A 13,587-nucleotide genomic window follows, 5' to 3' on the forward strand; every position below is an offset into this window, starting at 1 on the left:
AGAAAAGTTTTTGACAAAATTCAACACCCATTTATGATTAACTTCCCAGAAAATGAGCATAGAAGGAAACTACCTCAACATAATAAAGGCCATATAGGAGAAATCCACAACACACATTATTTTCAATAGTGAAAAACTGAAAGTCTTTCCTCTAAGACCAGGAACAAAATAAGGATGTCCACTCTAGACATTACTGTTCAACATAATTTTGGAAGTCCTAGCCACAGCAAGGACATCATGTGAAACGCCTGGCTAGATGAATCACAAGCTGGAATCAAGATTGCCAGGAGAAATATCAATAACCTCAGATATGCAGACACCACCACCCTAATGGCAGAAAGTGAAGAGGAACTATAGAGCCTCTTGATGAAGGTGAAAGAGGAGAGTGAAAAAGCTGGCTTAAAACTCAACATTTAAAAAGTGAAGATCATAGCATCTGGTCCCATCACCAGTCCCATTCTAAGAGAATAGAAAAAAATATATTGTAAATAGGTCAGGTAGTTAATTAAATTTTAAAAAATGTTTTGTTCATTAAAAAAATGTTTGTTAAAATTACTTAAGGAAAGAGAGACTGCTCAACACATAATGTAAAACACCAAATATGCATGCCATTTTCACACTGGAGAAATCATGCTACTATTTTGGCAAACTTCTCTCTGAATATATTTGTTGTCTTTTTATTCAATTTCATCTGGAACATAGAAAATCACTGAAAATCTACTGTAACCATATTAATTTCAAAGCCAAAAAACTGATAGTATATCTTTTTAAAATATTTGAGACAATATTTGATATTAAGGAAAATACTTTTCAAATAACTCTATTAGCTCTATACTAATAAGACGTATGAAGAAGGATGGCAAGAAAATACCTAAAACCCCCTAGCCAAAAGTTCATTGTTATTCCCTATTCTTTCCACCAGTCAGTTTTCATTCCAATCCCGAAGGAGGGCACTGTCAAAGAATGTTCAAACTATGATACAATTGCACTCATTTCACATGCTAGCAAGGTAATGCTCAAAGTCCTTCAACCTAGGCTTCAGCAGTACATGAATTGAAAACTTCAAAATGTATTTACAAGTTGGGTTTAGAAAAGGCAGAGGAAGCAGAGATCAAATTGCCAACATCCACTGGATCATAGAGAAAGCAAAGGAGTTCCATAAAAACATCTATTTCTGCTTCATTTATGCTAAAGCCTTTGACTGTGTGGATCACAACAAACTGTGGAAATTTTTTAAAGAGATAGGAGTACCAGACCACCTTACCTGTCCCTGAACCTGTATGCAGATCAAGAAGCAACAATTAGAACTGGACATGGAACAATGGACTGATTCAAAATTGGGAAAGGAGTATGTCAAGGCTGTATATTGTCACCCCGCTTATTTAACTTATATGCTGAGTGCATCATGCAAAATGCCAGGGTGGGTGAAGCACAAGTTGAAATCAAGATTGCCAGGAGAGATAGCAAAACCTCACATGTGCAGATGATACTAAGGGCAGAAAGTGAAGAGGAACGAAAGAGCCTCTTGTTGAGGGTGAAAGAGGAAAATGAAAAACCTGGCTTGAAACTCAACTTTCAAAAACTCTTGGTATAGGGTTTGCTTAGGCGACACATGATGCCTGCCTTACTTTAAAGCTATTTACCACAGTTCTGTTAAATAGTGTGGAAGTCCTTTTGCAGTCTGATGTGCATGTCTTATGATCAGGATAGTTTTTCCACCTTACCTAGTTACCTACAAGCAGGTAGGAAATACAATGGATTTACCCTAAAATGTCCAATCTGTATTGACGTATCTTGTCAGTGTTTTGATGTTGGTTTTCTAAAACAACCTGATCAATAAATCTTATCTAGATCTTACAAAAATACTAAAATCATGGCATCTTGTCCCATCACTTCATGACAAATAGAAGGGGGGAAAGTGGAAGCAGTGACAGATTTTATTTTCCTGGGTTCCAAAATCACTGTGGACTTTTAACTGCAGCCATGAAATTAAAAGATACTAGCTACTTGAAAGGAAAGCTATGACAAACCTAGATAGCATATTAAAAAGCAGAGACATCACTTTGCTGACAGAGGTCCATACAGTCAAAGTTATAGTTTTTCCAGTAATCAGGTGCGCATGTGAGAGTTGGACTATAAAGAAGGCTGAGCACCAAAGGAATTGATGCTTTTGAACCGTGGTGCTGGAGAAGACTCTTGAGAGTCCCTTGGACAGCAAGATCAAACAAGTCAATCCTAAAGGAAATCAACCCTACATATTCATTGAAAGGACTGATGCTGAAGCTGAAGCTCCAATTCCTTGGCCATCTGATGTGGAGAAATGATTCATTGGAAAAGACTTGATACTCAGAAAGACTGAAGGCAAAAGGAGAAGGGGGAGGCAGAGGATAAGATGGTTAGATAGCATCACTGAGTCAATAGACATGAATTGGAGGAAACCCTGGAAGTCAGTGGAAGGCAAAGGATCCTAGCATGCTACAGTCTTTGAGGCTGCAAAGAGTCAGCCGTGACTTAGCAAGTGAATGACAACAACAAAGCTGCTCCTGGAATCTCAAAGTGTATAGAATGAACAGATGAGAAACATGGGTTTTATAGCCAAACAATAAGAAAGGGTCCAGGGAATAAGGAAGTCAATATATTGCAATTCAATATGCATTTTCACCCCAGTTCCCTTAAGTCAGAGTGAGAGAGAAGATTTTACCTTGAGGAGAGAAAGAAGACAAAGAAAGGTACAGACACCACCAGCTGCAGGGTGCGCCACTCTCGAAAGACAAAAGCCAGTCCTCCCAGCATCATCTGTCCAATACTAAGGGCACAGGATACCAGTGTTATTACCATGGCTTTTGACTGGGATCTGGTCCACTCTGTAACTGAAAGAAACACAGTTGAGGTAGTAATGTTAGATGAAGAAATTTCAAGATCAAATTTAAGGTTTGGAAAGTGGAAGAGATCAAAATTGTCAACTTACCGAGCATACTGTTATTTGATATGATGACCACAGCAGAACAGCCTGACCAGAAGCGTAAGGAGCAGTAAATGAGGAACGTGGGGGCAAAGGCTGCACAGGTCCCAGAGATGGCGAGCTGGAGCAAACAGCACCTGAGAATCAACCTCCGCCCAAACCTAAGAAACAGAAGGCAGTTAGAATACGAAAGCAATGATAATTTGGGGCAAAACATTAAGAAAGCAAAACCATACACTGAAATGTAAAGAATGCTTTAACAAATGATTCTTTGTACCTGAACGCTTGAAAAATCAAGAGCTAAATCAACAATGGAAATCTCCTCAAATAACATTCCTTGTCTACAATGTACACTAGCAATACCAAAACTTCATACTCCAATCACCAATGGACTCTGTCATCTAGCATATAAAGAGAACTACAGTGTTGGAAATTGTAACATACTGTAAGCACATATTTTACTAACTTACATATTTAACAAACTAGATAGTCTATCCACTGCGTAGACCACAAAAGAGCTAAAAGTGTACTTGGGTCTCTAGGATCAGACAGATTAAGGCTACACTGATACAAAAGATTGGTGGGGAATGCAACAAAGTTGTAGGAGGTTTATGTAAGGATCACTCTATGTTGAATCTGGATTTATTGGTCTCAAGCAATATGCTTTGCTAGAACAGAATGTAAAAGCACTACAACACAGATAGAGGATATTATATAAATCTCTCAGAGAAAAAAACTATGTAAGATGGAGAATGAACAGGAAAAGATGAAGGACAAAAGAAGGAAAAATAAATTTTCTGTTTCATTGAGAGTCATGAAAACAGAGTCTTAGTGGAGACATCTAGGACTTAATAGGATGTGCAAATCTATATAACCAGTAATAAAAACAGATAAACATGTTTGGGATCAGGAATTTCTCTGCAATATTTAAATGGAATTCTTAAAGTATTCATACAGTTCCTCCGAAAACAGAAAATGAGCAACATAGGAATAAACACATCAATAATCATATACGTAATCATTATCATAAAGAAAATAATTTAGAAAACACAAAATGATTTGATAGACAAAAATTGTAGCAATCATATCAAACTAATTTCAACTGATAGAAATTACCAGAATGCATTTCTTTGAAAACTTAATTTTTTGCTTTTCCTGCATCACAGGCGTATTCTTTACCATCTGAGCCACTAGGGAAGACCATGCTTCCCACAATAGTACTTAAATTATTATAGGTTAAAACTAAATTGACAAAAAAGATATACAACATAAATAGTAATAATAATAAGCTGGAATATTTATATCAACATCAAACAAAATAAATTTCAAAGCAAAATACATTTCCAGAAATAATAATGCTAAAGATGTCAAACGTATCTCTTTTTTTTAAAAGAGATTTTCTTTGATATGGACCATCTTTTAAAGTCTTTAATTGAGTTTGTTAAAATATTGCTTCTGCTTTAGGTTTTGGTTTTTAGGCCTCAAAGTATATGGGATCTTAATTTCCTGACCCAGGGATCAAACCGAAAACCCCTGAACTGGAAGATGACGTCTTAACCACTGGGCTGCCAGGGAAGTCCTTATGCTACTTTCCCAGTAGTGCTCACTGAGGGTCGTTCCATGTATGGATGTAGTTTTTTATGTGTTCAGGTGGGAGGGTGAGCTACACATCCTCTTGAACTACCATCGCACTCATTTCTGATTTTTATTCTTGTTATTCTGGTCATCCTAGTGTGTTTGAACTGGTTTCAATTCAGATTTTTTAAGCTGGAGTACACTTGATTTAATGTTGTGCTAGTTTCTGCTGTACATCAACACTAGTCAGTTATACATATATATGTTGTCGTTGTTCAGTTACTAAGTGGAATTCAACTCTGTGACCCCATGGACTGCAGCACACCAGGTTTTCCTGTCTTTCATTATCTCCCAGAATTTGCTCAAACTCATGTCCATTGCTTCACTGATGCCATCCAACCATCTCATCCTCTGTTACTCCCTTCTCCTCCTGCCCTCAATCTTTTATAGCATGAAGGTCTTTTCCAAAGAGTCAGCTCTTCACATCAGGTGGCCAGTGTTGGAGCTTCAGCTTCAGCATTAGTCCTTCCAATGAATATTTCCTTTATGATTGACTGGTTTGATCTCCTTGCTGTCCAAGGGGCTCTACTCTTTCTAGACTCTTTTCCCACATAGGTCATTACAGAGTATGGAGTAGAGGTCCCTCTGCTATGTGTGTACAGGTGTGTTAGTCACTCAGTTGTGTCCAATTCTTTTCGACCCCATGGATTGTAGCCCACCAAGCTCCTCTGTCCGTGGGATTCTCCAGGCAAGAATACTGGAATGGGTTGCCATTCCCTTATCCAACTCCCTCTGCTATACAGTAAGTCTTTCAGTTCAGTTCAGTTCAGTCACTCGGTCATGTCTGATTCCTTGTGACCCCATGGACCAGAGCATGCCAGGCCTCCCTGTCCATCACCAACTCCCAGAATTTACTCAAACTCATGCCCATTGAGTCTGTGATGCCATCCAACCATCTCATCCTCTGTCATCCCCTTCTCCTCCTGCCTTCAACCTTTTCCAGCATCAGGGTCTTTTCAAATGAGTCAGCTCTTCGCATCAGGTGGCAAAGTATTGGAGTTTCAGCTTCAACATCAGTCCTTTCAATGAACACCCAGGACTGATCTCCTTCAGGATGGACTGGTTGGATCTCCTTGCAGTCCAAGGGACTCTCAAGAGTCTTCTCCAACACCACAGTTCAAAAACATCAATTCTTCAGTGCTCAGCCTTCTTTATAGTCCAACTCTCACATCCACACATGACCACTGGAAAAACCATAGCCTTGACTAGATGGACCTTTGTTGACAAAGTAATGTCTCTACTTTGTAATATGCTGTCTAGGTTGGTCATAACTTTTCTTCCAAGGAGTAAGTGTCTTTTAATTTAATGACTGTGGTCACCATCTGAAGTGATTTTGGAGCCCAAAAAAATAAAGTCAGCCACTATTTCCACTGTTTCCCCATCTATTTGCCATGAAGTGATGGGACCAGATGCCATGATCTTAGCTTTCTGAATGTTGAGCTTTAAGCCAACTTTTTCACTCTCCTCTTTCACTTTCATCAAGAGGCTCTTTAGTTCTTCTTCACTTCCTGCCATAATCCTGGTGTCATCTGCATATCTGAGGTTATTGACATTTCTCCTGGCAATCTTGATTCCAGCTTGTGCTTCATCCAGCCCAGCGTTTCTCATGATGTACTCTGCATATAAGTTAAATAAGTAGAGTGACAATATACAGCCTTGATGTACTCCTTTTCCTGTTGGGAACCAGTCTGTTGTTCCATGTCCAGTTCTAGCTGTTGCTTCCTGACCTGCATACAGGTTTCTCAAGAGGCAGGTCAGGTGGTCTGGTATTCCCATCTCTTTCAGAACTTTCCACAGTTTATTGTGATCCACACAGTCAAAGGCTTTGGCATAGTCAATAAAGCAGAAATAGATGTTTTTCTGGAACTCTCTTGTTTTTTTGATGAGTAGGTCTTTATTAATTATCTATTTTATATATTGGGGTTTCAATATAGTTTTGATTGGCATGGCTTAATAAGTGATGCTGTTGTGCTTCTTTTCATGTGCTTCTTACAAGTTGTATATCTTCTTTGTAAACAAATGTATCTATTCAAATCCATTGGTAATTTGTCCACTTTATTGAGGTATAATTGACAAAAGCAAATAAATTGCATATATGTAAGATGTTCAGTGTGATGATTTGATATATATATATTGTGAAGTGACCACTTAAACCAAGCTTATTAACATACCCATCATGTCACAGATACAATTTTTGTGTGTGAGAGAGCACTTATGATCTAGACTCGTGCAAGTTTTGAGTATACAGTAAGTTATCATTAACTATACCTACTTACTGAAAAAGACCCTGATGCTGAGAAAGATGGAAGGCAGAAGGAAAAGGAGAGGGAAAGGATGAGATGGTTAGATAGCATCATCTACTCAGTGGACATGAATTTGAGCAAACTCCAGGAGAGAGGAAGGACGTGGGAGCCAAGCATGTTGCAGTCCATGGGGTCGCAAAGAGTTGGACACGACTTAGGGACTGAAAAACAACTGTGCCATACATGACCAGGATATATTCATCTTGCAAGACTGAAACTTTATACCCTTTGACCAACATCTCCCCATTTCTCTCACCCCCAAAATCTTGACAATCACTTCTCTACATTATCTTCCTCTGATTCAAGTATTTCATAATCCACATGTAAGTTAGTCATGCAGTATGTGTCTTGTGTCAAGCTTATTCATGTAGTATAATAATACATGCATAGTATAATAATTTATTTATTCGTGTTACTGCAATTGATAAGATTTCCAATGAATCACAGCCTTGTTAAGGTGAAGGTGTTTGTGTAACTCAATGGAACTAGGAGCCACATCATGCAGGGCCACCAAAGACTGGTGGGTCATAGTAAAGAGTTCTGGCAAAACATGGTCCACTGGAGGAGGAAATGGCAAACCACTCCAGTATTCTTGTGGCAAGAACCCCATGAGCATTATGAAAACATAAAATGATATGACCCCAGAAGACCAGCCCACCAGGTCAGAAGATGTCCAATATGCTACTAGGAAAGAATGAAGGGCAATAACAAAGAGCTCCAGAAAGAAATAACTGGACCAAAGCTCAAATGAAGCTCAGTTGCAGATGTGTCTGGTGGTAAAAACAAAGTCCGATGCCCTAAAAAACAATATAATATAAGAACCTGGAATGTTAGGTCCATGAATCAAGGTAAATTGGATGTGGTCAAACAGAAGATGGCATCAGTGAACTAAAATGGATGGAAATGGGGGAATTTAATTCAGATGGCCATTATATGCACTACTGTGGACAAGAATCCCTTAGAAGGTATGGAGTAGCCCTCATATCTAAAGAGTCCAAAACACAGTATGTGTGTGCAATTTCAAAAGCAATGAAATGACCTCAGTTGTTGCCAAGACAAACCATTCAACATCACAGTTATCCAAGTCTATGCCATAACTACTGATGTTGCAGAAAATGAAGTTGACTGGTTCTATGAAAACCTACAGCATCTTGTAGAACAAACACAGAAAAAGATGTCCTTTCCATTATAGGGGATTGGAATGCAAATGTAGGAAGTCAAGAGATACCTGGAGTAACAGGCAAGTTTGGCTTTGGAGTACAAAATGAGGCAGGTAAAGGGCTAACAGAGTTTTGTCGAGAGAACATACTGGTCATAGCAAATATCTCATCAAGCAAGATGCTGAATATTTCCAATTTTTTAACCATCCATTGATATGATCCTTTATTCTGTTAATATGCTATATCATGTTGAGTGACTTGCATGTTTTGAACCATTCTTTTTTATTTTTATTTTTTGAACCATTCTTGCATGCTTGGGGTAAAAACCACTTGTTCATGGTATAAAATGCTTTTACTGTGTCACTGAATTTGGTTTATTAGTATTTTGATAAGGATCATTGCATCTATGTTTACCATTGATATTGTCCTATAGCTTTAGTTCCCTGTTTTTTCATTGCTATGGTATCAGTACGATGCTGGCCTAGTAAATGAATTTTAAAATATTATCCCATCTTCTATTTATATGGATAAATTTAAGATGGGTTGGTATTGATTCTACTTTAAATGTTTGGTAGGACCACAGGACAGGAAAAGGTCAGTTTTCATTTCAATCCCAAAGAAGAGCAGTGCCAAAGAATGTTCAGTGTGCATGCTAAATCACTTCAACCATGTCCAACTCTTTGCAACCCTGTGGACTGTAGACCACCATGATCCTCTGTCCATGTGATTCTCCAGGCAAGAATGCTAGAGTGAGTTGCCATGCCCTCCTCCAGAGAATCTTTCCAACACAGAAATCGAACCTGCATATCCTGTGGCTCCTGATTTGCAGGTGAATTCTTTACCACTGAGCTACCAGGGAAGCCCAAGAATGTTCAGACTACTGAACAGTTGTGCTCTTTTCTCATGCTAGTAAGGCTATGCTCAAAATCCTTCAAGTTAGGATTCAGCAATATGTGAACCAAGAACTTCCAGATGTACAAGCTGAGTTTAGAAAAGGCAGAGGAATCAGATCAAATTGCCAACATTCATTGAATCATAGGGAAAGCAAGGCAGTTCCAGAAGAACATCTACTTCTGCTTCACTGACTATTCTAAAGCTTCTGACTGTATGGATCACAACAAACTGTGGAAAAATGTTAAAGAGATGGGAACACCAGACCACCCTACCTGTCTCCTGAGAAACCTATGTGCAAGTTAAGAAGCAACAGTTAGAACAAGACATGGAACAATGAACTGGTTCAAAATTGAGAAAGGAGTCCATCAAGGCTGTATATTGTCACCCTGTCTATTTAAGTTTATGTAGGGTACATCATGTGAAAGCCAGGCTGGATGAATCACAACCTGGAATCAAGACTGCTGGGAGAAATATCAACAACCTCAGATATGCAGATGATAGCACTCTAATGGCAGAAAGTGAAGAGGAACTAAGGAGCTTCTTGATGAGGGTGAAAGAAGAGAGTGAAAAAGGTGGCTTAAAACTCAATATTCACAAAACCAAGATCATGACATCTGGTCCTATCACTTCATAGCAAATAGATGGGGAAGAAGTAGAAACAGTGACAGATTGTATCATCTTGGGCTCCAAAATCACAGCAGACGGTCCCTGAGGACGTGAAATTAAAAGAAGGTTGCACCTTTTAAAGAAAGTTATGACAAACCTAGAGAGCACATTAAAAGGCAGAAACTTCACTTTGCTGACAAAGGTCCATATAGTCAAAGCTGTGGTTTTTGCAGTAGTCCTGTGTGGATGTGACATTTGGACCATTAAGAAGACTGAAAGCCAAAGAATGGATGCTTTCAAATTGTGGTGTTGGAGAAGACTCTTGAGAGTCCCTTGGATAGCAAGGAGATCAAACCAGTCAATCCTAAAGGAAAACAGTCCTGAATATTCATTGGAAGGACTGATGCTGAAACTGAAGATCCAATACTTTGGCCACCTGACACAAAGACCCAACTCATTGGAAAAGACTCCAATGCTGGGAAAGATTGAGGACAGGAGGAGAAGAGGGCAACAGAAGATGAGATTGTTGGATGGCATCATTGACATAATGGACACAAGTTTGTGCAACCCCAGAAAATAGTGAAGGACACGGAAGCCTGGCATGCTGCAATCCATGGGGTCACAGTCAGATATGACTTAGTGACGATACAATGAACAACAACATATATGAAGGGAGAAATAGACAATACAACAATAGGAGGGAAATTCTGTACCATGTTTTTGACAATGGAAAGAGATGATCCAGACTGCAAGTCAATAAAAACACAATAAAGTTGGATTACACTTTAGAGCAAACAGTCCTAAAAGATACAAAGAACATTTCATCCAACAGCAGCAGAATACACATGCTTCAGTGCACAGTGAATACTTTCTGAAATAGATTATATACTATGTCACAAAAAAAGTCTTAGTAAAGCTAAGAAGATTGAAATTTTGTCAAGTATCTTTGTAACTAGCTACAATAAGATGAAGCTAGAAATAAATAATGGATGGAAAGTTGGAAACCTTCAAATACATAAAAATTAACTAAAAAACCAATGGGACATAAAATAATTCAAAAGAGAAATCCCCAACATCTTGAAACAAACAAAAATGGTAATACAACACATCAAAACTTGTGAAATGCTGCAAAATCAGCTCTAAGAATGAACTTTATAGCAATAGATGGGGCAGTTATGAAAAAGAAGCCTCTCAAATCACATTACTTTAACCTCAAGGAACAAAAGAGAGAGAGAGAGAGAGAGAGAGAGAGAAAGAAACAAGCCCACAGTTAGCAGAAAGAATTAAATAACAAAGAGAAGACCAAAAATGAAATAAATGGAAACCAGAAAATCAATAAAAACATCAACAATCCCAAGAGATTTTTTTTAAGAAATGAACAAAATTGACAAACTTTATCTAAACTAAATAAATGAAAGAAGACTCAAAGTTTTTTTTAAAAAAGGAGACATTTCAGCTAATACCACAGAAATACAGAGGATTGCAAGAGACTGCTACTGACATTTATAAAGAATAAAGTTGATAAGCTAGAATAAATTCCTATTTATCTAAGTCATAAAAACAGAAAACCTGAACTACCAACAATGACTAAAATTTTGCCCCATGCAAAATGTATTGTTACTGTCAAAACTATTTAAACAGATCATGTAATTCAGTATCAAAAAGTAAATAACTGAAATTTTAAAATGGTCAGAAGACCTAAATAGACATTTTTCCAGCTAGGACATACTGACAGCCCATGGACAGATGACAAAATGCTCAGCATCATTAATTGCTAGAAAAATGAAATTCAAAAGCACACTGAAATATCACCTTATATATATCAGGATCACTATTAAGGAAAAGACAACAAATAACATCTGTCGGAAAAAGTGTGGAAAAAAGGGAACCTTCATGAAATATTGGTGGGAATGTAAATTGGTGAAAAAACTGTATAAAAGAATATGGAGGTGCCTCAAAAAATTAAAATAGAACTACCATATGATCTAGCAATACCACTCCTGGGTACATACCAGGAAAATAAAGCAATAATTCAAAAAGATACATGCATCCCAGTGTTCATTGAAACATTATTTATAATAGCCAAGATATGGAAGCAATCTAAGTGGCCATTAACAGATGAATGAACAAACAAGATATGGTGCATATATACAATGGGATATCATTCAGCTATAGAGAAGAAGGAAATTCTGTCATTTGCAACAACGTGGATGGACCTGTATGCTTAGAGAAATGAGGGAGACAGAGAAAAACAAGTACTCTATCACTTATATGTGAAATCAAAAACTAATAGAAAAGAATGGATGTAACAATAAAGAAACAGCCTCACAGATACAGAAAACAAACTAGTATGGGATTAAAAGATACAAATGTATCTCTTATGTATAAACATGCCTTTATGTATAAAATAAATAAACCACAAGGATCTACTGTACAGCACAGAAAAATGTAACCATTAATTCATAATAACTTTAAATGGAGCATAATCTATAAAATATTGAAATATAATTTTATGTACCTGAAGATAATATAATGCTACAAATCAACTATATTTAAATTTAAAAAGATAGGACCAGCTGGTTTCACAGGTGAATACTCCCACACATTCAAATTACAATTAACACCAATTCTTCTCAAACATTTCCAAAAAATTAAAGAAGAGAGTACACTCTCAAACTCACAGGAAAAGACTACCATTTTCATGCTAGATAAGGACATTACAAGAAAACTAAAGACCAATATCTCTGCTAAATATAGATGCAAAAATTTCTTAACAAGATATTAGAAACCAAATTTAACAGCACACTAAAAAGATTATACACTATGATCAAGTGGGATTTATCCTTAGGATGCCTGGAGTTCAACACACACAATTCCATGTATGCAATATACAACATTAATAGAATGAAAAATAAAAATAATATGATCATCTCAAAAGATGCAGGAAAAGCCATTTGACATAATACAGTATCTTTTCATGATAAAAATACTCAGTTAGAAAAAAAAAATACTCAATTAGTTAGGGATAGAAGAAATGCACATCAACGTAATAAAGGTAATATACGACAAGTCTTCAGACAATAGCATACTTAGTATGGACAGGCTGAAAGATTTTCCTCTCAGTTCAGGAGGGAAAAGGAGGTGCCAGCTCACCCCTCCTATCAACACAATCCTGGAAGTCCTATAAGTGCTATGAGTCCTGGAAGAGCTATAAGGCAAGAAAAAGAAAAAACAAAAAGCATCCACTGGAAAGGAGGAATTACATTGACTTTGCATATGATATGAAATTCTATATAGAAAATTCTGAAAACTTACAAAATTTTTTTTAATTTACTAAAATGGATTAAAGACTTAAATATTACCCCCAAATAGTAAAACTCCTGGAAGAAAGCAAAAGGAAAATCTCATTGACATTGATCTTGGCAACAATATCTTAGATATAATAGCCATCAGAACCAGCATGAGGATATATCTCACCATTATTTTGATTTCTATTTCTCTGGTTATTAGTGATGTTAAGAGTCTTCTCATATACTGATTGACTATTTCTATATGTTCTTTGGAGAAATGTCGACTGAGGTCCTATGCCATTTTAAAAATCAGCCGCTATGGAAAATAGTGTGGAGATTTCTTTAAAAACTGGAAATAGAACTGCCATATGACCCAGCAATCCCACTTCTGGGCATACACACCGAGGAAACCAGATCTGAAAGAGACACGTGCACCCCAATGTTCATCGCAGCACTGTTTATAATAGCCAGGACATGGAAGCAACCTAGATGCCCATCAGCAGATGAATGGATAAGGAAGCTGTGGTACATATACACCATGGAATATTACTCAGCCATTAAAAAGAATTCATTTGAATCAGTCCTAATGAGATGGATGAAACTGGAGCCCGTTATACAGAGTGAAGTAAGCCAGAAAGATAAAGACCAATACAGTATACTAACACATATATATGGAATTTAGAAAGATGGTAACGATAACCCTATATGCAAAACAGAAAAAGAGACACAGAAATACA

General features: G+C 37.2%; 1 protein-coding gene across 1 annotated transcript in view; it reads right to left on the reverse strand.

Moving 5' to 3' along the window:
* Window positions 1–13,587, reverse strand: part of LOC133066077 (solute carrier family 22 member 10-like) — a 34,351-nt gene that overhangs the window by 18,025 nt on the left and 2,739 nt on the right. The window contains exons 3-4 of the mRNA XM_061156795.1: window positions 2,969–3,123; window positions 2,702–2,870 (exon numbers count right to left, since the gene is read on the reverse strand). Coding sequence (XP_061012778.1) covers window positions 2,702–2,870; window positions 2,969–3,123 — 324 coding nt within the window. The remainder of the gene's footprint in view (window positions 1–2,701; window positions 2,871–2,968; window positions 3,124–13,587) is intronic.

Source organism: Dama dama, chromosome 2 (genome assembly GCF_033118175.1).
Source record: "Dama dama isolate Ldn47 chromosome 2, ASM3311817v1, whole genome shotgun sequence".
NCBI classification, from domain to species: Eukaryota; Metazoa; Chordata; class Mammalia; order Artiodactyla; family Cervidae; genus Dama; species Dama dama.